The sequence below is a fragment of the Furipterus horrens genome, unplaced genomic scaffold (assembly GCF_987537825.1).
Source record: "Furipterus horrens unplaced genomic scaffold, mFurHor1.1.pri manual_scaffold_7, whole genome shotgun sequence".
NCBI classification, from domain to species: domain Eukaryota; kingdom Metazoa; phylum Chordata; class Mammalia; order Chiroptera; family Furipteridae; genus Furipterus; species Furipterus horrens.
This window is the reverse complement of record NW_028327177.1, coordinates 12,968,375-12,994,034: the sequence shown is the minus strand read 5'-3', so window position 1 is coordinate 12,994,034 and position 25,660 is coordinate 12,968,375. Positions and strand designations below refer to the sequence as shown.

Sequence of the window (25,660 nt, the reverse complement as noted above, 5' to 3'; positions counted from 1 at the left end):
CCTGGAAAACCCATTTAAGGTTTTTGGAGCTGAAGTGGTGTGTGTCAGGGTTCTTTCCCCGCCACTGACGGAAACGTTTAGCCTTTCTGAGTCCCTTTTCCTCTGTAAAATAGGATGAAAATGCATAATTCATATCTCAGGACTCAATGAGATAAAATTCCAGGGAGTCTCATCAAATGCAGGACATGTTATATTTCTAATATGTAAGGAAAAATGCGTGTGGTCAAGGTATTCTTGTGTTACCTAAGTTGCATAAAAACATGTCTTTGTGTGCTAGATTTATATTCAGCATGATAAGATGCAGGGCATGTCTGTTTGCCTTCCAGACCCATTCTGTCCGCTCTTCCCACCTGCCGGGGGCCCCAGCAGGCTGACGTGCACGGATTGCAACAGGCTCCACTGCAAACGATTAGGTCAGCGGGAGGCCCTGACAGCAGTAGCTGGGAGGCAGGACAGTGAGGCCAGAGTGTTTATTCCTCTGTCCCTTCCCAGCTAGTGAAGACCAGAGCTTGTGTCAGGGCGGTCCTTTCTTTACATGTATCTTGGTTTAAGCTCTGGAAACTTCCCTCTCCCCAGAAGGTTGTTGATGATCACCATCCTTTGCCAACCTGGGAGCTTCCCCATTCCTGTTAGTTTCCCTTATCTCTGCCCATGGCTTTAGGGGTTCTTTTATTATGAACCACCCCATTTGCACATTCTTGTCATTCCCTGCTGGGACCCGGACTGACAGAGCCTGTGAGAGCCACCTGGGAACTGAAATGAGTTGTGTCCTCTCGAGTGGAGGGGAAGGCAGAAAGGACCACACAGTGGCAGTGGCAAAGCCACTTGCTCTTGCTGTTGGTGTTTCTGAGAGTGTGCCAGGTGTGACGTGGTGTTAGAACTGGCACACGGTACTCTCAGTAGCCACTGCTGTACGAGCACACAATATGGTTGGATCCCAGTGAATTATTTTGGCTTCCTCTCTGCCCCTGTATCACCGTGGGTTCTAGCCTAGCAACCAGGGCAGCCCTCTCTCCACGGCGCTTTTGGTGATGTTTCAGCCTCTCCAGCTTGATGAGAAGCTCTTTGATGTCCCGACCTTGAGGCCACACACAACAATGTGCCCAAGAAATGTTTATTGAAGAGATGAGTAGATACATGGATGCATGGTCATTGTTATTTAGGAAAGAAGTCAATGGACAGACCCTTTTTTTCCTAACCTATGGAGCATTCAGATATATTTGCTACTGTAAGACCGTTCTGATTGTATTTACTCATTGTAGGTTCTGATGATAAATATTCAAAGGATAAGAATTATATCATGGCCATTATTTACTGAGTACTTCTGAGCTCTAGGCACCATTCTAAGAAGTTTTCACACATCATTTAAAAAAAAAATTATCCCTACAACTCTGAGAGGGAGAAATTTTCAGCATCAATTTACAGGTGAGGAGCGTGAATTTGAGATGAGCTAAGTAACAGGCTTTACGTGTCTAGTCGTTAAAGAGTACTGGCCAGAAGTTGCTCATAGTGCAGGCACTGTACTTTCCCACGATTGGCGTTAAACATTAAAAATTTAAATTCCTTGAGTGAACCTGTAGACATTGAATAGCATCTCTGGTATTTCTTTGAATCCAGTGACTAGTTTACATCAAGTGTCATTTTATTCCATCTGGAAGAGATTAAGAACCCACAGTCTTTTCTAAAGGAAATAGCTCTTGTTTGTTTTGAAGTGTTGAGGTTCCAGGGTGAGTGGGTCACAGGGGATGGGGCAGAGTGAGGCTTCCCCAGACGTTCTGCAACAAAGAGGGAAAAAATAAGGCACAGGGTAGCAGAGGGTGAGGCGGATGCTGAAGCAAAGTAAAAGTGGGTCTTGTATGAGTATAACAATTGGAAGATGGGGATGGGAGTTTTCAAGGGACGGAGTATTCTTCTACTTTTCCAAGCTTTGTGTGTGGCTCCCTGGCTACGTGGCTTTGTCTTTAAAGGCAGAAATGATTCCAGGAAGGGTAGCTGCTATGTTGTTTTTCTTGCTTTGTTTGCTAAGTGAAAGCACCCCTACTTAATTATGTTCTTTTCACACAGAGCTGAGGAGTGAGTGTAAGCAAAGGCATTGTTCCATCAAATGGGAAAAAAAAGCACCGAAGTGACAAAAAGCATTAAGTAATTCCAGAGCCCTTAACAAAATAGTCAGTCAGAAAGAAATAAAATCCAGATAACACTTCTACCTTTGTGAAAGTTAAATTTGTAAAGTTAAACATATTGAAGTGTAATACATATAAAGTACCCATATCGTAAGTGTGCAGTTCAATACATTTTCATAAACGGAACACACTTATGGAACCACCACCCAAATAGTAGTTTTTAAATTGCCTTCTGTATTCTACCATCATTTAATAGCTTAAATAAAATTAACTTCTGCACCAGCATTAGCATTCTCTAGAATATAAAACATCCTTTTAAGAAACAGAACTTCTTTGGCTTTTTTATGTTTCCCTCATCACTTGAATAACATCTCTCTTTTCCAAAAAGAGTCTTGGAATTGGTTCTTCTGGCTGGTTTGGACTGTGGCCCAACCTGGCAAGGACTGACAAGGGTTGACAAGGTTCAGTTCTCAGGAGTTTGTGTGTGTGTATGTGTGTGTGTGTCTTTTGTTCACCTCTCCTTTGTGCCAGGTGATATGCTAGAGGCTTTGTCCAGATTAACTCTAATTTTTATAGCACCATTGAGGTAAGCATTATTATCCTCATTACATACAGAACAAACTCAGGATGATAGAGCCCAATTAGACGTCACAGTTCCTAGATTCAAATCCAAGACTGCTTCCCATTGCTTCTGTCACTCTGAAAGTATCGGTGCTCATAGGCGAGAGAGGAAGAGATGGTAATCAACCAGCTCACTTCCAGATTTATCTGGCATGGTCCTCGGGTATTGTTTTGTACTCCTTATAGTTCCTTCCTGCACTAGCACAGATTGATTCAGAAAGATTGAGGTCTGACCTTTTCTTCACATTTCACTGGTCCATGGTAAAAGACGGCTGAGAGGTTGTTAGCATCCATGTGAACAATAGTTTGCAAAGTGTTTCTTATCCAATTTCCCCTAGACCGAGCTTAGCATTGGTCCTTTGGTCCTGATGACTCTACTGGTTTTTAGCAGGTGGGCAAAATCAAGGTTGTATCAGAGCAATTTCAAGCTTTCAAGAACTTTGTTTACCTTGCTCCCTCTTGGTAGAACCTTGACTCATTGTAGGTAAATCTAGTGACCAGCCCAGGCTGGGGTTTGATGCAGTGGTTGAGCTGAAAGCACAGTGGCCGTAATGAAAAGAAAAATGGGACTGGTCGTTCTCATACCAAAGGACCATTGCCAGTCATCTTTGTTACCCTCAGGGACATGCCTGAGCTCAGAGCTTATCCACTCTATCGCTGGTAGGCTCTGAAGCCTGTCTGACCTAAAGGCTGCCTATCTCCCAAGCTTATCTCCTTCACCTTTGTGGTCGCCCCCACCCCCACCCCTGCTCCTACTCAACACTGAACTGCTGGTCCTGGGCTCTCCTTACACAGGGCATTTGTTGTACTGCCTGCTCCTTGGGCCTGTGTCCCCCACTGTCTCTCAAAGCCAGCTCCCGTTCCTTCTTAACCTGGATCTTCAAAGCTCCCTCTGGTACTTCATTCCTTGCTTCCCTTTCATTTTTATATACTTTTTGCTCTGTTTTAGGGTTTATTAGCCTTGCACATAGGTTTTTAATCCTCGCTTCCCCACTGGATAGTGGATGTGAAGTGGTGTGGTTTTGATTTGCAGGTCCCTCATAACTAATGATGCTTAGTGTCTTTCCATTTTCTTATTGGCCATTTTTATATCCTTCTTTGGTCTTGTGAAACATTTGCCCATTGTACATAGGGTGATTTTTTTTTTAATTATTATTGAGCTTTAAATGTTTTTTACATATTCTGGATGCAAATCCATTACCAGACATAAGATTTGCCAATATTTTCTCCCATTCTGTGAGTTGCCATTTCCCTTTTCTTGCCAGTATCTTTGAAGCATAACAATTTTTAATTTTCATGTAGTCCAATTTATTTATTTTACCCCATGTGCTTTTAGTGTCATATCTAAGCATCTTTTGTCAAATCCAAGGTCATAAAGATTTATTCTTGTTTTCTTATAAAAGATTTATGGTTTTATCTCTTACATTTAGGTCTTTTAATATATTTTGAGGGTTTTGTTTGTTTGTTTGTTTTTTGTTTTGTATAGGGTAGGAGGTAAGGGTCCAACTTTGTTCTTTTGCATGTGACTAATTAATTGTCCCAGCACTATCTGTTGAAAAGACTATTCTTTTTCTGTTTGATAGCCTTGGCACCTTGTCAAAAATCAGTTGACCACAAATGTCTCAAGGCCACGATTTTAGATCTGTTTAAGAGAGGTAATCTTACGATAGTACAATCTAAGACCTTGGTTAAAAATTGTGTTCAGTTTTTAATATATATTTTTTTAACCTCTTATAAATACATTTTCCCTACCTGGTATTATCTTCAATTTTTCTTCATTACTTCATCTTACCCCTCCTAAACTTTTTTCTTTACCTCCCTTTGTTTCCAACAATGAATCCTTCTATTTTCTAATAATTATGGGAGCATCCAAAACCAATAATAATCATTCCTTTATAAAGAGCTTTTATAATGTGTTTTAGAGCCCAACTTCCCTTGACAGTTGTTTGGAATGGTTCACAGAGATTTGGATTGTTTTGAATTAATCATAAAACTCTTGGTATCTCTCCCTCATGTGTAATTTTACAGTTATGAAACCATAGTTGAACATAGCCTTTTAGGACAACCATGGACTTGGACTCCGCACTCAGCTTCTATCTACAGCTGATTCAAGTTCTGAAAACGTTTAATACAACAACACTCAAAACCACAGGGAATGTGAACATTACAACTTTGGTCCAGAATATCAGTCTCTTCAGAGCTTAAAACCAACACTACAAAGTTCTGGCTTCTAGCAAACTTAAAATAGCAAGCAAAGAGGTAGGGCTTTACCCTTCAAGGACTAATAACACTTTCCATTTCTGTTGCTTGCGGTCTTCTTAGTTTCCAGTCAGTTGTTGAACAAATATTTATTAAGCGCCTAATATATACCCCCTCCCAGGGCTGGGTTTTTTAAGAAATAAAAGCATTTAAGATGTGGTGTCTAGCCTTTAGAACTTTCTAGTTGAGCTGGAGTGGTAAATACATTAAAATTGAGAGGGTATATAAACCCTGGTACTGACTTTAAGTTCAGAAAAGACAGATCTGTACTGATTGCTCTTTAGTTGGGAAACTTTCGAAGGGGCATTAGTACTTAATCCAACCTTTAAAACAGAGCCTGACTCTCTCACTTCGCACCTCTGTGTGATGAGAACCAGGCTCCCTTTGACCTTGCCTTCAGGGTGCAGTCTCTCCCAGCCACACGGGACTGGATTTTGGCCCTTGTTTTCCCTGAAGCCAGGTTCCCAGGTGTAGTGACCAATCTCTGTCAGGGCACTGTGGACCCCTTTTTCTAAGAATAGTTTGGATTTCTCCAGGGAAGGGAAGAAGGAAAGATATGAGGGAAAAACCTGAGTAAGGAATAAAGACAAAAATGAATTTGTTCAATTCAGGGAGACAAGTGAATGAAGGTAAAAGGTATTTATTGGCAAAGAGTGTGAAATGCTATTTTTCCTCCCTTTCCCTTACCTTTTCCAGTATGTAATATTTTTACTCATAAATATTACCTGAACAGCTTTCTGTTTCCTAGTTCCAAACCTAATTGTTAAGGGAAGTATGTCAATTTGTCTGTATAACATCTGTTTTATAGATAATAGCATAGCCCAGAAATACCAATGCTCATGTAAGCATTTTTCCTTTATTAACACTTGCTTGCTAATCATGAACATCAATGTTATACATCTAAATACATGATTTGTACATTGGGAGCTACTTTATTATATTGGGAATTAATATAAGTATTTTGTGAGCAACAAGTCATCTGGTTAAACATAAACTTAACCTTCCTACAACTTTTTTATTGATAACATTTCCCCCAGTTACAAACCAAATACACCCTCTCTGGGGAATAATTTGAATAACAGAGAATTCTGTTAATAGAGAAGAAAAATCATAAGTTATGCCCAGGGGTAAATAGCACTTTTAATATTTAGATGAATGAAATTTTAATTTTTAATAGTTACTATGTATATGGAGTTTTACGTTTTGCTTTTTAAAATAATTTATAATTGTTTTCACACATGTCTTTTTAAAAGCGTTCTCTCTAAAAATCTAAAACATGTTTTTGGCCTCATAGCTCATGGGTCATGTTGACTCTCTCCCTAGCCTGCACCCCTGTGTCCCATTCACATATGTTCCCATGTTACATAGGGCCTTTTCAGCTCTTTTGAATTTTTTTTTCAAAGTACGAGGAGATCACTATCAGTTTATTTCTATTCCTGTACTGGCCCCTAAATGTAACAGTTCCTTCTATTGTAATGCTGCCTTCCCCTGGGTTAAAGAGAGTCTGGGAAATCTGACTCACGTATATCCAGGAAAGGTTAAAGGCGGCTCCCATGTACAATCAACATCTGCTAAGTACCTGCAGGAGGTCAGTATTGTTAATGCCTAACACCTTCTGAGGCCTGTGGCTTGACGTCATGATGATAGGCTGGCACAGGACAATTTTGACTAAAATTGAATTTGTTCCATAAAATCGAAGAGTTTCAGAGCATCATACACATTTCTAAGGACTAATTAAAATGGAACTGTTATCCCGGTCTATAGGAATGCACATACAATCTTAATTCATTTTTGCGACAAGAAAAGGTGTTTGGCTTTATTGAGTAACGGCTCCATCTAGAAAACTTTTATCATCTTCCTCCTCATCATCATCATACCATCATGGCTGAAGTATAGTCAGTGTTTATGATGTCCTGGCACCATGACTGAAGCATGTCATGCATTGTCACACTTAAGCTCACAACAACTCCGCCAGGAGGCACCGTTAATATCCCCATCGTACCTGGGGAAGCAGAGTCATGTAACTACCAAGTGTGCAGAGTTAGAACTTGAAGCTACATTTGTCTTTAGATCTCATGCTTTTAAAACTATTCCACACTTTAAGTAAAGTAAAAAAAAATATTAAATAAGTGAGGAAGAGAAAACATAAAACTGTGAATGAGCTTTACATATTGGAATTGCCTTTCAGCTGACTAATTAAAATAGAGCTGCATGGTGGCTGGGCTCCAAAGATGGCCCCGAACATTTCCACCTCTTCCTATAGGTGCACATCGTTCTTTCCATGAAGAGGAGGTACACGTGTCCCCTTTCCTTGCATCTGGCATGTGTCTGATGGCTTTAACAAATATAATTCAGGGTAATTGACATCTGTGTCTTTTGAGTTTAGGAATTAGGAAGGCCTGGCATGGTTAACTGATTTTGGACAAGAGCACCAAGATCATTCAATGAGGGATGAATGGTCATTTCAGCAAATGGTGTTGGGACAACTGGGTAGCTGCATATAAAGGAATGAAGTTGGACTCTTATGTCCTGTAGAAAAATTAACTCAAAATGGATCATAGAACTAAATACAAGAACTAAAACTATAAAATGATTAGACTTCCGGCCAAGATGGAGTCTTAGATTGACACGCTCAGTCTCCCTCTACAACTAGAAAGGAATACAACTACCTCAAAACAAAATATAACTAGAAGTTCCAGAAAATAAAACTACACGGAAGCCCAACGTACAAAGTTATAAACCAGCGGTTCTCGTTGGATGGGTAGGAGGGGCGAAATCGGGTGGTGCTGTTTGCGGTAGCAGCGGGGACAGCAGCAGGGGGAGCAGTCCCAGCTGCAGTCGAGCCCAGGCAGCTCACGACCCCAACGCTGGGAAAGGCAGCCCCCCCATTGCCTTGGATGGTGAGCCCCAGAAGGTGGGAGGACGGATCCCGGTCTCCCAGCGGAGAATAATGGCAGGAATCCATCTTGGACCCCCGCCCCCACACAAAGTGCCACAGCGTGGCAATAAAGGTCGGGATCGCTGCCAATCGCAGGGTTGTGACGAGTACACAGGGCTCCGCCTCCCACAGCCTACCCAGAAAGCAAAGCAAAACACAAATTTGTCGAAGTGAGGCAGACAACTATAGAAATCCCGGTGACACAGCTCACCAGGCAGCAGATGAAGAATCTGACAGACGAACAAATAAGAAACCTCTCAGAGGCTCAATTCAGAGCTATAGTTATTAGGTGGCTTACAGAATTAATACAAGATTTGGAACAAGACTGGAAGGATTGAAAGCCACTCATACTGAAATGAATGAAAACACATATGGGACAAGTGGTGAGGAAGTAAAATCCAGAGATCAAATCAATAAACTGGAATTGAGGGGGAAGGAACAAACAGTCAACCAGTGCGGAAAGAGGAAACAGAAAGTAAAGAAAGTGAGGAGAAAAATCAGAAACCTCTGGGAAAGCTATAAGAGATCGAACATATGGATTATAGGATTGCCAGAGGGTGAAGAAGAAGAACTAGGAATTGAAAAATTAAGTGAAAATGTAATAAAGAAGAACTTCCCAAACTTGGAGAAGGAAATAGACTTACAGGTCCAGGAAGCACAGAGAGTTCCGGAAAAACTGGACCCAGGAAGAACCACTCCAAGACACATTATAATCAAATTGTCAAAAATTAAAGATAAAGAGAGAATCTTAAAAGCAGCAAGAGAGAAGAAAAGAATCATGTACAAAGGGGTCCCAATTAGACTATCAACTGACTTCTCAAGGGAGACCCTGCAGGCAAGAAGGGACTGGCAAGAAATATTCGAACTAATGAAAATCCAAAACCTACAGCCATGAACACTCTATCCAGCGAAGCTGTCATTCAGAATAGAAGGGCAGAGAAAGTGTTTCCAGGACAAAGTAAAACTGAAGGAGTTCATTAGATCCAAACCACTGTTATATGAGATGTTAAAGGGACTGGTTTAGAAAAAGGAGGATCAAAACTATGAACATTAAAATGAAAACTGCATCACAAGAACCAACAACAGAAGCTAGGGAATCAAAACAAAGGCAAAGTAAATAGGCAACAAAAGTGGAAAAAGAACTATAGGTATGGGGAACATGCTGGGCAGAGGTCAGCGGAGGGGGAAGGGGGAGAGGGAGGGAGACAGTACAGGAATTAAGAAGCATAGTAGGAATAGACAGGAAGCATAGAATGGAATAGACAGGAAGAGGTTGAGAAGAACTATATGCACAACCATTGGACATGGACTAAAAGAGGAGGACAACTGGAGGGATGGAGACCACCGGGTGGAGGGGAGCAGGGGGAAGGGAAATTGGGACAACTGTAACAGTATAATCAATAAAACATTTTAAAAAAGAAAAAACTATAAAATGATTAGATAAAAACCTAGGAGTAAATCCTCATGAGCTTGAGCTAAGGAATGGTTTCCAAAACGTGACACCAAAAGCACATGTGACAAAAGAGAGAAATGGATAAATTAGATTACATCAAAATTAAAATCACATTTGAGTTATAAGCAATACCACCAAGAAACTGAAAAACAACCCACAGGATGGGAGAAAATATTTGCAAATCATATATCTCATAAAGGGCTTGCATCTAGAATACATAAAGAACACAAAACTCAATAATAAAAGTACAAGTAATATAATTTAAAAGTGGGTAAAGGAATAGACATTTCTCCAAAGAAGATACACAAATGGACAAATAAGCACATGAAAACATGCTCAATATCATCAATTATTAAGGAAATGAGAACCAATACTACATTGAGATACCACTTTACTCCTACTAGGATGGCCTTAATAAAAAATAAAAAATGATAACAAATGTTGGTGAGGATGTGGAGGAATTAGACCTCTAATACTTCACTGGTGGGGATGTAAAATGGTACAGCCACTTTGGAAAATAGTTTGGTAGTTTCTCAAAAGGATAAACAGTTACCACATGACCCAGCAATTCTACTTCTATGTGTATATCCAAGAGTAATGAAAATGTATGTCCACACTAAAATCTGTGTATGAATGCTCAAAGCAGTATTTTTCACAGTAACCAAATATGGAAACAACCCAACCCAAATGTTCATCATCTGATAAATGGATAAACAAAATGTGGTATATCCAACTCTATTTATATGCCAAATACCATTGACTTGTACATATTAAATGAGTTAATTGCATGGTAAGTAGATTATATCTCAATAAAACCATAAAAATTTCCTGGCAGTATTTGCTCCCTCCCTCTTCAGCCCTGTACCTCAGTGTTCAGCCTGACTCAGGAGCACTGCAGGGCCAGACACCCTGTCCTGGCCACCATCTGCTTGCAGCTGCATGAGTTACCTCCAGCAAGAGTGATAGAGGAGCAGCCTAGTTTAGCCCCAGGCAACCCATGAAATCTTAAGATATAATCAAATGATGATTGTTTAAAGCCACCAAGTTTGGGGGTAGCTTGTTATATAGTAAAACATAATTGGAACAAGTGCTAAGTCAAATTTTTGCTCTGCCACTCTGCCTACATGTGAATCCTGAAATTAAATCCCATGAAAGGCTTTATCTTAAAGAGAGGAACCTGCACGGGGACATGACTTGATTTCAAGGGGAAACGAAATAAGGAAGAACTAGAGGTGGTGGTGCATATTTTAAGTAGCAAGCCGGGCCAACCCAGGCAGGCTGGCCAACTGGTCTCTTTTCTTGGCAGCAGCAGCTGATCAGCCACTTGTCCGGAGGCCTCCAGCGCCTTAGCAAGAGCTCCAGTGGGCTGACAGGTCACGTTTCTGGTTACGAGAAGTGACACCGTTAAAGTCCCATCCACCTCTCCTCCCCACCCCCTTAAAGAAAAATCGCTGAGCTGGAAGAGTGCTTAGAAACAGAGATAAAGGCCAGCCGTCTGTCAGTGCTCTCAGTGAAGAGAGTAACTAGGCAGAAACTCTCGATTCACCTCCTCTCTCCATGGGGTTGTCCTCCGGGGCTCATTTTGAATACACTCTTGGATAATGACGCACAGCAGGGGAATGCATAGAAGCGGGTTCATTTGTTCATTCAGTAAATACTTTTTGAGGACCTACAGTGCCAGAAAGAACCGTGAACCATGTAGACAGGGACCCTTGTCTCAAAAAGTTGACGGTTAAGTAAGGAGGCGATTCTTCTAGGGCTCTGAAAAGGGACTTGACAGGGAGCTGAGGGGGGCCCCTTGAAGTGGCACACAGTCCACGTTTGTGGTATTGGAGACAACTTCTTGGAGGGGATAATGTATGGAACTGGAAAACTTAGGAGGCTAACTTTACCCTGTTTTCACCCCCAAATACCCTGAGGATTAGAGGAAATGAAGAAATGGCGGTATTCCTGTTTGGGCATGCACGTGGGCTCTTCAGTTCTCCCTTTTAAGAGTCCCATCACCAGTGTAGGCTCCCTGGTCTAGCTCCACGAGGCTTTATTCCATGCAGTTTACCTTCTAATAAATATTTGTTCATTGTTCCTTCAGTACTTTCCAAGTGACATGATGTGTCACTTTTTGTGGGTTTTTGCATCGTTTGGCTGTTGCCCATTGGTATGAATGTTATCTCCTCCTGTAGAACAAATCAGCCCAAACGTAGTTGTTTAACACAACAATGGTGTATTATCTCTGTGGATTCTGTGCGTTGCATGGTTTTATCTTGGGATCCTTCATATGTTTGCTGGGGAGTCATCTGGGCTGGAAGGTCCAGGACAGCCTCATTCACATGTCTGAGAACTCACATGTTGCCTGAGCACCTCAGTTGTCTTTGTGACCTCTTTACCTCCAGTAGGTGAGACTCGCTTCCTTAAGGGGTGGTCTCATCACAGTGTCACAGCGGGGCAGGGGGCGGGGGGTCGGCAAGGTGGGAGTTGCAGGGCCTCTGAAAGCCTCACGTTGGAAGTCTCGCATGTCCCTTCTGCTGTGGGTAGTTGGTCAATGCAGTTCACAAAGCCATCCCAGGTTCAAGGCAAGGGGAAGTAGACTCAATCTCTTGATGGGAGAAGCAGTGCAGTCACATTGGAAAGAAGCAGGAGAGGAGCTTATAGAATGTCTTCATGATTCTGTTACTTGTGTTGATATATATGTAGCAGTTGTCATTTCCATCTGTTAAGAAGGGCCTGGCCATTATTATATTAAATATAACTCTTTTTAATGTATGATTTTTTTAAAGAAGATTTTATTCATTTACTTTTAGAGAGAAGGAGAAGGGAGGGAGAAAGAGAAGGAAAGAACCATCAGTGTGCAAGAGATATATCTATCAGTTGCCTCTCACACACCCCCAACTGAGGACCTGTCCTCCAATCCAGGCATGTGCCCTGACTGGGAATCAAACCAGTGACCTTTTGGTTAACAGGCTGGCACTCAATCCACTGAGCCACACCAGCCAGGGCTTAAAAATAATTCTTATTGCTCGCACCAACTCAACTGTGACTAACTCTGGGAGAGCAGCCGAGTAGCTCTTTATAAGGATGAATTAAAGTGCAGAAGAGAATTGCCTTGTGAAATTGCTAAAGAAGATTTTTAAATGTGTTCTGTTAAATGCCAAATAAGAAGGTTTTTAATGAGTTGTTATAGGCTAATAGCTTTTAGAAATACTCTTATTATAAAAGCATATATTTATATACTTAAACCCCTTTTCCCAAAGATTTTTGATGATCACGGCAGCCCAGGGAAGGAAGTAGACTAGATATTATCTTTGATGTTTACTGTGAGTTTGGGGACTCTGAAGCAGTGAGAAATTATATTGATTAGTTTGAGGCAAAGGTGTTTGGGTGATGTCCCTGTAACTGAGGTGAGTGGTCAATAGCATTTTACTCTATTAATGTCGACCCTAATGGGGACCTACAAAAGGCAAGCGAGCATGTTTACGGCCCCAGTGGGAGCTGTTTTTGGAAGTGTGCTGAGGACAGAAGCTAAAGAACTTGAAAAATGCTTGGGGAGGTAGGTGTCCAAGTCATGCGGGACTAAGGGGGTCGTAAAGGAGTCATTTACATAGTCATTGTAGTCTGTTTGGGCTGCTTAGACTTGATGGCTTAAACAATAAACACTTATTTTTCATAGTCTGGAGGTTGGGACATGCAAGATCAAGGGGCCAGCAGACCTGGTGTCTGATGAAAGGTCTGTGCTTGGTTTGTAGACAGTGGTCTCCTTGTGTCTTCACAGTGAAAGAAGATGGAAGCAAGCTCTCCTGTGGCACCTCTTGTAAAGCTATTAATCTCATCAGGGGAGCCCCACCTTTATGAAATAATCACCTCTGCATGGCCCCATTTCCAAATACCATCACATTGAGCATTAACATTTCAATATGCGAATTTTGGGAAGACACAAACCGTCCAGCTATAATGGTAGTAAAACCAATTCTCAATAGAACAGCAGATTGGGAAATGGATTAATGCCTTCGGGCGAGAAATACTAGCCTTTTCTGAAAGTTTGTGTGGGGCTCGGTCAGTAAATTGTTACTGCTTTTCGATATGCCTAAACTGAACACAGTCCGCTAGTGCTAGAGTTTCTGAATGCATTTTCAGTTTTTTTCCTAATTGCTAAGAGCAAATGCATCTTGTTTACTTCTGAAGCACATCCTTCTCTTTAAAATTACACTTGGGGCAGCATGTGACACTGTCTGTCAGACAACCTTGCTGTGATGACTCACGAAGGCCTACGATGTAGGATTTCAGATGAGCTCTTTTCCTTCTGTGTAGGTTTATCTTCCATCCCTTTCCTCCTTACAGGCTGATGAGCCCTGAAAACACACTGCTGCAGCCCCGGGAAGAGGAGGGGGTCAAGTATGAGCGTACCTTCATGGCATCTGAATTCTTGGATTGGCTGGTTCAGGAAGGTGAGGCCACCACAAGGAAAGAGGCAGAGCAACTGTGCCACCGGCTTATGGAGTATGGCATCATACAGCATGGTGAGTGTATGGGTCAGCTTTTGCTGTGGTAATAAGCAAACCTAGAATCTCAGGGATTACCACCACAAGCATTTACTTCTCACTCATAGTGTCACAGGGAGGCACATGTCACCAGGTTCTTGATGATCACAGACAAAGAACTGAACCGAACACACAGAGAGCTTATAGCAGAAAGAGAGAGAACAGATTTGTTATGCGATAGTACACTCCACAGAACATGGGAGTGGGCGAACTCCGAGCAGAGACTGACAACAGGGGCTGGAGGGATTCTATTCTTATAGGGCATATATTTCCTGGCTCCTTTTGGTGGACCTTTATTGTACATATACAAGTAGTTATATTACTTTTAAGCTACTGTGCAGGTGGTCTCCCATGATTTTCCTTGGTTGGTCACCAGGCAAGAGGGTCCCACAATGCTAATTTATTAGAATGCTATTATAATTGTGAGCCCTGGCTGGTTTAGCTCAGTGGATTGAGCGTCGGCCTGCGAGCTAAGTGTCGCTGGTTCGATCTTCCAGTCAGGGTACATCAGAGAAGGAAAACTCTGACTCCAAAAAACCTCCGCTGCCTTGCGGCATACCTCTTCAGGGGAAAGGCTAAGGGAGTAAACCCCGACAGAAAATCCGGAGCCGGAGTCCCTAAGGCGGTTTGACGTTGTAGTCAACACCGGCAACTCCTGCGGCGCACCTGAACCCAAGCTGTATCGACTCCGTCTTTCCCTTGGACCCTTCAGCTGCGAAGAGAGGGGGGGTCTGCTGCATGGGCAACAGCAGACCCTCCATATTACCCTGCCCAGGCTCTGTAGCTTCAGCGTCATCGCAAGATGTCGATTCAACACGGGAGGAGACAGATACCATGTCACTCCCGAGTCGGACTGCACAGCCATTCTTGGCGGTGCAGATAGACTCTGAAGAAGCTACACCATCGTCTCTTGAGACGGACGGCTGCCGACGACGACGACGATTATAATTGTGAGAAATGCTCACAATAAACACCGGGACACAGGACTGGAGCAGCAAAGCGAGGCGTTTATTCACGAGTCTGCAGAGTCGGGCGCACCCTCAGCCAGGAGAATGTGCGCGCCAAGTAGACAAAGGAAACTGGTTTTATAGTAATGCGATTAGCTCCCCCTCCCTAATGCGATGAGCTCCCCCTCCCCTTTCCTTCTTCCCCGTTTCTCCATTACTGGTTACTCTGGAGTTATAATCTAATGAGATTATCTAAATGCCCCTTTTGTGATTTGTAAATATGCTAATGCTGTCAACTTCCTTCTCAGAGATCCTCTAATTACATTTGCCCTTGAGACCCTCTAATTACATTTGTCCTTTGTTACTAATCATTTTTTACTGGTTTGATAGTCACTGTTTCCTTGTTTCTTATATAATGAAGCAGTGGTCATATAGCATCTTCTGCTCAGGTACAGTCGTGATTCACCAGGATTCATGGCTTTTCCAGAAAGCAGGGAAAACTGGTCTTAGAACAAGGTCTCTGTCTGGTATTGATGTCCTTTGTCTTAGCCCTGGGTCACCTCTGGAGTTTCCTCCTTCCTGAGGAATCAGTCTTAGCACAGGGTTTCTGTTCTCTAGTGATGTCCTTTGTCTTAGTCCTGGGGTGCCTCCAGAATTTCCTCCCTCCTGACTGTCTCCTGCCCTCCTGCCTCAATAGATCTGTTAGTCAACTGTGCCTCTGCTTGGGCTCAGCTTAGCTTGTCCCCAAGCTAGGGATCAAGTTCAGGTACATGTTCCTTGCCTTCTAGTTTTGGTACCCAGACTAAAGGAATTTTCACACTCTGGAATATATATATATATGTATATATATATATATTTTTTTTTTCTTTTTATACAAATGAGTGTGGAAGCTAAAGAGTGTAGGAAGATTCTTGTAGTATCTCCAAAAACTTATATTCACATATGATTGAACATTACTACTCCCATATCCAACTGGCTAAAGGAAGTCATCTGGTCAAGTCCGAAGGGGAAGGAATGCCTCTCACAAAGTTGATTGCAAAAAGATAACGAAATTTTGCTGAACCAGAGAGGGGGTTAGCGGATGAGGTGGGAGAGGTAAAGGGACTAAAGGTACAGTAGGTAGTTGCAAAATAGCCATGGGTGTGTAAAGTACAGCACAGGGAATATAGTCAATAATATTGTGATAACTATGTATGGTACCAGGTGAGTACTGGAAATATCGGGGAGGGGGCACTTTGTAAAGTATATGATTGTCTAACGACTATGCTGTACACCTGAAACTAATACAAAATAATATGAATGTACACTTTAATAGGAACATTAATTTTACTGTTGTAAAAAAAGAAAATTTAAATTTAAGAAAAAAAGAAAATTTTTAGAACTATGCATGGTATAAGTTGCCACAGTGAAAAAGTAATCCAAATGGCCTTCATAAAAATTTTGAAAGGTTTTAGAGAGAGGGAAGGGAGGCAGAAAGAAAGGGATAGAAGCATTGATGGACTGGTGCACAACCCAGGCATGTGCCCTGACCAAGAATCAAAATGGTGACCCTTTGCCTTGCAGGAGGATACTCAACCAACTCAGCCACACTGGTCAGATCCATAAAACTTTCACTTTCCTTTTTTGGTTGCTGAATCATAATGATGCAATATAACCTCTTGGTTAAGAACTATATTAGTTATCTATTGTAGCATGAGAAATGCCCCAAAACTTAACAGTATAAAACAATAGTAAATGTTTATTATCTCACACAGCTTCGGTGGATCAGGAATTTGGGAGAGACTTAACTGGGTGGTTCTGTCCTCTGGTCTTCATGAGGTTGCAGTCAAGACGGTCAGTGGGCTACAAGTTTTCTGAAGCCCAACAGGCTGGAGGATTTGCTCCCACAATAGCTCACTTGCGTGTCTTACAGGTTGGTGCTGGTTGTTGGCAGGAGGCTGCAGTCCATTGCTCTATAGACTTCATAGGGCTGCTTGAGAATTCTCATCACATGGCAACTTGGCTTCTTCTAGAGGGAGTTGTCCAAGGGAGTGCAAGACAGAAGCCATAATGTCTTCTAACTGAGCCTTGGAAGTCACACTGTTATATCCTCAGTACTCTGTTGGTTACTAGGTCAGCCCTGGTAACCCCAGGAGGCAAGGATCACTGGAGCCATCTTGGAGGTGGGCTGTCACAAGAACATAATCTCTGGAATCCCAGCTCCACCAATTATTAACTACTTACCTTGTTTCATCTATGAAATGGGAATACCTGCATAGGGTGGTTGTCGGGGTACATGAGGTTAGATATAAAATATTTGGTCCAGTACTCTGTTCTTAATAAGTTGCTCAACAATTCATTAATATAGCTGTAAGTTGTAGGCTTACAACAGTGGGAAAAGAGCTGGGATTAGATAGGCATTTCAGCCTAAGTCAAGATGAAAGATAATGCTTGAGTCATTCATGCTGTGAACTCCTGACCCCCACATCTGTGTAGGCCTAGGATTTCTCTTCCCAAATGTAGGACGATTACATGGAGTTATAGAGCTAGATGAAGGAAATTTCTGAAATTATTTGAAGGTGTTTTACATTCAGCAGATTGCAGCTCTTTCCTTAGTGGGCTATGAAATAAATTTAGAGAACCATTCTCAGCACTGAAAAAAAATTTAAATAGACTAGACCAGACTCTTACTACTCAAAGCGTGGTCCATGGAGTGTCACTGGGAACATGATAGAATTGCAGACTCTCTGACCCTACCCAAGTCCTGCGGAATCTGATCTATATTTTAGCATGACCTCCAAGTGATTTGAAATGCCCTGGACTAGATACTGGATTTAACTGGAATAGAAAATATCAGAGCATATCTTATGTAGGGAGGTAAAATATTGTTTTGCAAAACTTTATTTTCAGTTAGATATACACTATATAAACATACAGACATGTTCATGTATGCATTGATTTGCAACATAAAAACTTGGGGTCAAGTATTTTGAAAGCCACCGATCTAGAGGCCCCGGTTAGAAAGGCACTCAGGGTGCTTAGTGTATTCTGGCGTGTTTTCTCCTATTCAATATTGCTTCAGTGGAACCCACAACTGTTTATTAATGGCCTAATGTGTCTCCTGTGGAGCTAAGCTCACCTAGGTGGAAGGTGAATAGAAAAATATGGTGCCAGTGTGGTCCATGGCCTTGAACAGCTTATAGTCTTGTTGGGACAGTAAGCTGGGTATAGAAGCAATTAGAGAACAGTAGAAGATATACTGAACAGGGGGAACCCCTCTAAAAAGCTGGAATTTACTTGTAAAAAAACATGTACTTATTCTTACATGTTTAAACTTCAGTCACCTTCAAAGTATTTCTCATTTGATGCAATACACCTATTGAGACATTTTTTTCCCACGTTTCAAAACAGTTTTTGAACTCTTTGATTTGATGCCTTGTAGTGCTTATGCCATTTTTGTTTGTTGGTTCATTTTTGTTTCACCTCTTCCATATTGGCAAAATGTTTCCATTTGAGGACTTTTTGTATCTGGAGAAACAAAAACGTCATTTGGGGCAAGATCAGGTGAATAGGGAGAGTGGGTTATAGGAGTCATGCCATTTTTGGTCAAAAAACTGCTGAATACTCAGCACCATGTAGGCAGGTGTGCTCATAAATCACCCATCATGAAATGGACAAATGCGTTGATATAGTCTTCTAAAAACATTCACTGAAGCTGGATGCAGCCTCTCACAACAACGCCAGCTGGTACATTGATATAGGTGGGTTCCTAGAACACTCACCTAGTGGAGGAAGCCTGTAGTACAAGGAGCCCACCTTCCAGAAGATAATTCTAGGGGTATTTTTGGGTCCCTCCTAGTATAGCCAGGGTTAGAAATTTGGATATTATTCCCAGGGCAACAGGAGACCATTGCAGGGCTTTGAAACAGATAAATTAAGTGACTCTGGTGTATATTTTAAGCATGTTTTTATGGCCCTCACGTGCAGGCTATTGCATGTCATCTGATCAACTCCGAATAACAACTAAAATTTATAGAGATTCTTATAGACCAGTTACTGTTCTAATCATTTACATTTACTCGTTTATTTCATTCAATAACTCCATGAGTTAGATATCATAATTATTCTCTTTTTTAAGACGAGGTTAAGTAACTTGCTGAAGACAAGAATTGGTAAATGGTAGATTCAGAATTCAAATCAAGATATTCTGGCTCTTAATCACCCAAGAAGACTGGATGGTAATTATAAGCTGTCCTAACCAGGAAAAAAAATTTTTTCAACCTTTATTGCACCAGCTCACACAGCTTGGCAGATATTGCAGATATTGCAACTAAAAATTATTAGCCCATAAAATGCGCAAGATGCTTTCTGCAGACCATCATCACTTGGTACCTTGAGATTTTCATGTAACTTCTGCAAATGGGCGAACACATTTCTGTCCTCACATACACTGTCTCCCTCAAGTGCTTCAGCTGCTGAGCAGCTATCACATCCTTAAATGGAGGGAGATAGAAACCAGATAACCACGTGGGTAGATGGCTCACAGCTGCAGCAGCTGACCTTGGGTAATCAGGCGGCTGCCGCTATGTCCAGGCATATAATTTCCTCTTTTAAAGATTTAGTCAGAGCACTTCAACAATTTCAACACTTCATCAAGCCGTCTTTCTTTTTCTTTTGTTTTAAATATATATTTGTGTAACATTTTGCAGTACACAAAGCAGTTTTACACATATCTTTTCAGTCCTCCCAGCTGCTCGAGGGTGGTTGGGATTATCCCATTCTCCTGTGGTAGATGGTAGCTGAGACTTGCGCTCTGGTGGCCACAGAGAAGGAACTTGGGGGCTGCCAAGGGAGCTGGATGCCAGAGCCAGACAGGAATTACCCATCTTCCCCATAATGAAGATCACTGACAGAGGTCAGCCTAAGCCTGCAATATCTTCGCCAAAGAAAGAAAGAAAGGGAGAGAGAGAGGAAGGAAGGATGGGAGGAAGGAAGAAAGGAAAGAAATAAAAGGCACTGACGATTGAGGCTAAAGTCAAAATTGCAGCTTGCCCAAGATCATAGGATATTACAGGAAAAAAAAAATTATCCTGACACTTGTTAAAACAGTAAGGAAGGCTTTTTCAGAACTATTGCAACGGGAGTATTGCAGCAGGAGGCAGACGGGGCTCAGTTCTAGATACAAAAGGAACAGGTGGGGACTCATAGCCATGGAACAGGGCGAGGGGGTGAGTGGGTGGAAATTTATTCATAGGAGACATCGAGGATAAGGGCATTCTTGCTAAACTGAGCTAAGAGCATTTTTCGCTAAAGGCAGGTCAAGGACGTACATTACAAAAATGGAAGATGAGGAACTTGATCAAATACCAAGAGTGCTCAGATATCCATAGCGGGGGGTTTCTCATGAAATTGACTTAGCAGAATTCTTCACTATGACCGGACCTTGTGTGTCCAGGTGTTAGGAACTGGTGACTCAAGGGCAATCATCTGCAGCCACGACAGCCCGATCCGTCAGCTCCAGCTGTTTGCTGCCTGTGCGTTAGCGATCTCCAAGCGTTAAACTCTAGAGAGTGACTCTGATTGGCTGAGCCTGGGCAGGTGGGGCATTGTTCTACCAAAAAAAAAAAAAATTTTTATGGGGGAAATTCTGTTAGAGCGGAGAAATGAGTGCTTAGCAGGCTAAAACAACAGATGACCGATGGCTTTTCTTCCTGCTCTTAGTTCATTTAATCCTCCCCGCAAACTGATGCACTTGGCAATGTTATCCCTGTTTCAGATGACGGTGTTGAGGCATTGGCAGCTAGCGTACTCCTTCTCGGCTCCTAAATGTTAAACACTGAGCAGAAAAACACAGACTGGGTACAAGATATTTTCTTAAACTACTTTCAATGATGTTTGAAGCATAATCTTATGCTAGCAGCTGTTAATCTAATGTAATTTTTTTTTTTTTTTTTTTACTTTCTCAATTTAGAATTTCTGGGAATTTTTCCACTGTGCCCTCTGATATGTTCTGGCTCTGTTCTGCTTTTTATTAGAGCTGAATCCAAAGCAGGAAGGAATGGAAACATAAGGGAACAAGGTTGCTCCGTAAAGTCAAGGGCACACATGTTGGCACACAATGTGGTGCTGATCTTGGTTAAAGAAAAACAGGTTTGTAGCTGCGCCCAGCCTGAACTTTTAGAAAATGTGAAGGGAATGAGAGATGCTTTATCTTATATAATCTTCCCCCCCAAAAAAGTTATGCACAGAGATCAGAGGTCTTTTGTGAACAGTGGCATAGCTGTCTATATTTCTCTTCATCAGTATACTCTTTTCACGGGTACAGGCCCAGCTCTTTCAGATACTCCCCATGCTTGGCTGTGAAGCCTGTGCTCCCACCGATTCCTGCCTCACTTCTGACAGCCTGTCGCTCTGGGTGCCCTGTCTGTGTCATCCTCAGTTTGCCCAAACACCAAGTTTTTACAACAGCATGAGGGAGTCTTAACACACAAGCGCACATCTGTGCAGTTGCAGTGTATTGAATGTGTGCAGTTTTGTCTCACGTGCCCAGCATGGCCTCATGTTGTCATGTCAGGCCTCAGCTGGATTTCAGGGGTCATTTTTAGAGGGACGTACAGGCCAGGGTCTCAGGTTTACTAGAGCATATCAGGGTCTTCTAGGTGGAATGGACAGTCCAGGCGGCTGATACTGACACATCTTTCCCTTTCTCCTGGTCAAGAAGTACGGTGCTGTTCTTAGGTCCTGGTTACTGATGGTCATGAACTTGACCACAGCACTCCAGGCGGGGTTGGGAAGGTGGGACAGAAAGTTAAGAGGCTCTCCTTTAAGAAGTGAAACATCTCCATTCTGTTTCCCGCCACAGGCCTTGTTTCTAGCTCTGACTTTGTGTCATTCCTGGGTGAGCTCCATGTGTGAGCCCCTTCCCACTCAGAAGCTGGGAATTTGGCCCAAATTCCTGGCTTGGCCCCAAACCCTCCGTGGGCCGTTATAATAATTATTGTCACAGCCATTTCATCCTCACTGTACTGCTGTCTCTCGTGGTTCCTCCTCCCGAACTTCTCCCACCAGCCCCTTCTGGCTCTAGATTCTTCCCTGCCCTCTTTATTTAACTCAGTTTCTCTTAAGTGATATGCCCGTCTCAGACAGTACATCTGGATTGTCTTTTGCATTCGGGCCTATAGTTCTTTGGAAGTGTTCTTTCTTTCTGTATTGCTCCCTCCTCCCCTCTTCAGCCTGGAATAAGTAAACAAACTAAAGGATGTTAATACCATGGGATGATTACTAGGTATAAAACTGACCACATATAAACTCCAATCAGTGTGACTATGAACAGTATTAAGTTAGAATTTAAGAAGAAATTACATATCTACACACATAGTCTAATTACAGTTGGAAAATATGTTTATTAACATTCATAGACAGTTTTAATCTAACTTGGAGAGTAATCTCTTTATAAAATTAACTGTTATTTTTAAATTGACAATTTTAAAGGCTCTAACATTATCTAGCTTTTTTCCCTAAAATCCTTTCTGTCAATTTCCCTCTTCTTTGTCCTCGTGATGATGACATTTGACCCAACAAGGAGCCCACCCCCTGCCCTTTCTCCTTCCATTTTGTTTTAGCCACTTTGTGGGCTGCTGCCCAGGTTTTAGAACGGAAATTACCGAAGCCACCATGTCAGCAGAGAGGAGTGGTCATTGGTTTGGCCCATTGGCTCGCTCTTGTCTCTCTGAAGTTCTCTTTGACAGTTGCCGAGAGCATAACCCCAAGGGGGAGTCCTAGCAAGTGGGGACATCATGTGCTTCCTCGTCAAAATGAAGGAAATAGGATGGGGGAGATAGTGTGGGGGAAAAACAAGACAGCAATAAAAACAATTCTTGATTGTTTGGGTGTCAGGAGCTCAGGATAAGAGCTACGTCTGTGACAAATAGCTCTCAAAGTGACAAGCGTAAAGGGATGAATCTGTGTGTTGGTTAGCTGGTCTCTGGACTGATCCTATTTCCAATAGAAATAGGATGTAAGCCACAAACGCAATCCATGTTTCCAATTTAAAATTTTCTAATAACTGTAGCAAAAACAGTAGAAACAGGTGAAATTAATCATAATAATATATTTCAACTCACTATCTCTAAAATATTATCATTTCAGAATGTAAGCAATATCAAAAATCCCAATCAGCCATTGTTCACTCTTTTCTTTATACTCAATCTTCAAAATTCAGCGTGTATTTTACACTTACCACCTCATCTCACTCCAGACTCACCATATTTCCAGTGCTTGGCAGCTGCATGTGGCTAGCGGCTGCCAGCTTGCAGAGCTCAGCTTGAGACCACCTGAAGTTGCTTCCAGACCCTTCCCCTACACAGGTGAAGTCTTAGAGGCTTGTACCCTGGAAAGGCATCCTTGGGGCATGGACACCCTGGGCCCTTGATTGGAAGCCCACGGGTGGCTAACCTTAACTGAGTGTCTCTGTGGACCGGAAATCTCATGGGCCTTTCACCTAACTTGTTTCCTTGTTCCTTCATTCGTTTTACAATGAATACAATTGAAGTTCAGGGCAGTCAGGTAAGTCAGTAAAGAATGAAGCTGGCGTTCCATCTAGGGCCACCGAGGGCCACAGCTGTGTTTTCCGTGTTATCACTGTGTCCTTGCAATAAGCAAGCCCAAAGTAAGAAACACTTCATCCTGGTGAAGAATTTTGTAGAAAACAGGCCCAGCCAAAGTGCCTTCTGTGAGGTGGATACAGGAATAAAGGAGGGAAACGCAGTCTCGTTTTCTTGTGTTTTTAAGCTCATCTGCCTCCGCGATTGGTATTATTTCATCTTTGGATGGGAGACAGTCTACTGAGGAAATTAAGGGATGGGATGCCAGAGTTAACTTGTCAGGATTTCTGTCTAGATACTGCAGTTAATGACGTTGGGACCTTGGGCAAGTTTACTCTGTGTAATCCCTAGTTCCTCATCTGTAAAATGGGACAATTATAATAGCTTTCTCATTGTGCTGCAGTGGGGAATACCTGATGTAATCATGCAGTGTTGCTTAGCACAGGGCCTGGCGCAGAGCATCACTCAGTAAATGTCAGCTGATCATTATTGTCATTACTGTTGCCAGCACCGTCCTCATCATCGGGTGCCTGGGTGGGCAGCGCTTAGTATAGGTTGGATGACCTCATCCATTGCTGATCTTAAATAGTAGCTGTACATACTCTATGCTGAATATATACTTGTTACATAAACCAACACTGAAGTGCTTTAATTAGGCCTTTGGATTTATACCAACAATTCCAACGATCTAGAATAGTTACAGATTTCTTTATTTGAATTATGTATCTGAGGTATTCCATTTGCCAGGCAGCAGGTTTGTTTTTAGAACTCTCCGCGCTTCCATTCTGATCTAGTCTCTGAAAAATAACCTCACCTCTGAAGAAGCTTGCTCTTTGTTCTGAATTTTACCACTAATAATAAAGATTCCAGTCTTTGGAATGTGCTAGCTGTTATTTAATGATGCATAGAGAAGAATAAAACATAATTTGAGCTTCCTTCCTATTACCTTTACATTTCTAAACCTGTTCCTTCCTAACTTTTAAAAAATTAATTCTTTTTCTTTTTCAGCTACAGTTGACATACAACATTATATTAATTTCAGGTACCCACAGTGATTAGAGACTTATATAACTTACAAAGCGATCACCCCCATAAGTCTACTGCCCATCTGGTACCATACACAGTTATTACAATATTACTGACTATAGTCCCTATGATGTACTTTACATCCCTGCCTGCTCTCTTTACTGAAGTTCCCTTTGAGTCTTTTTTCCTTTTCTCTTTTTCATCCTATCTACTCTCTTCGATCAATTAAATACGTGTAATTTGGTTCTAACTTTGTGAATGAGAAGTGTTTTGGTTTAGTAATATCAGTTACTAGGACTTTATACCTTAAAAACAATTTCCTGCTTTCATATCCTCTTCTTAATGATGTCAGTACTCAGGAAGTAATTATTTTAGTTCTCTGACTCACTGTTGCTACTGTCTTTTAAAGAGTTTTGTGTCCCAAGCCCTGCCCTTCTGTGGCAGAGGCACTTAAACACAGTTGCTTAATGTCCTTGAATCAAGGACTTTAGGAAACAGGGCTCCTTCAACTCCTGCCTCCTGTTAGGGTGGTTTGAGATGAGTAGTTATGGCTTTAAGTGCAGCTCAGACTTTCTTTTAAAAATAGTTTTAATCTGCTGCTGTAGTTAATTCACAATTTATGTTTTCCACCCAACACAGGATTAAAAAGCATAATGTTAATATTTTGTAGTCTTGATGATTTTTTTCCACATACTGAATATTCCACATACTGAATGATAACAGATGCTTGAGCTCTTGAAGAACTCTGATCTAGCAGGAGCAGGGAGGCAAAGGAGTGCCCGTCCATCCCTGAATGTGTGAAGTAACTGAAAACTGTTATATTGGCAGGGAAGTTGCAACAATTTCGTTCACAATTTCTTTGCTTTTTAGAAACACTATGTCTGAGGACTAGGTCTGACACATGTTTATCCTTGGAGCTTGTTGTCCTCTTAAGTAATGTCTATAGGTCCTAAGTGGTCTTTTTAGGAGGAGATACAGGGATCAGAAGGCGAAAAAGCAAGAGGAAAGGAAGCAAGTGATATCATGGAGTGACGTCCCTGATGGCCCAGAATGACCCTTCAGCCACTACTGTACACTGGGTGAACTGGTAACACCACTCACCCCTGCAGCTGTGGGATGGAGTGATAACAAGATGATAATCAAGGCAGCTAGTGAGGGTCTTCTGTCTTTCAGGGGACC

At 41.9% G+C, this 25,660-nt stretch overlaps 1 protein-coding gene across 1 annotated transcript in view; it reads left to right on the top strand.

Annotated features, from left to right (window-relative positions):
* Window positions 1-25,660, top strand: part of DEPTOR (DEP domain containing MTOR interacting protein) — a 116,845-nt gene that overhangs the window by 49,165 nt on the left and 42,020 nt on the right. The window contains exon 4 of the mRNA XM_090283416.1: window positions 13,727-13,905. Within this exon, the coding sequence (XP_090139542.1) occupies window positions 13,727-13,905 (179 nt within the window). The remainder of the gene's footprint in view (window positions 1-13,726; window positions 13,906-25,660) is intronic.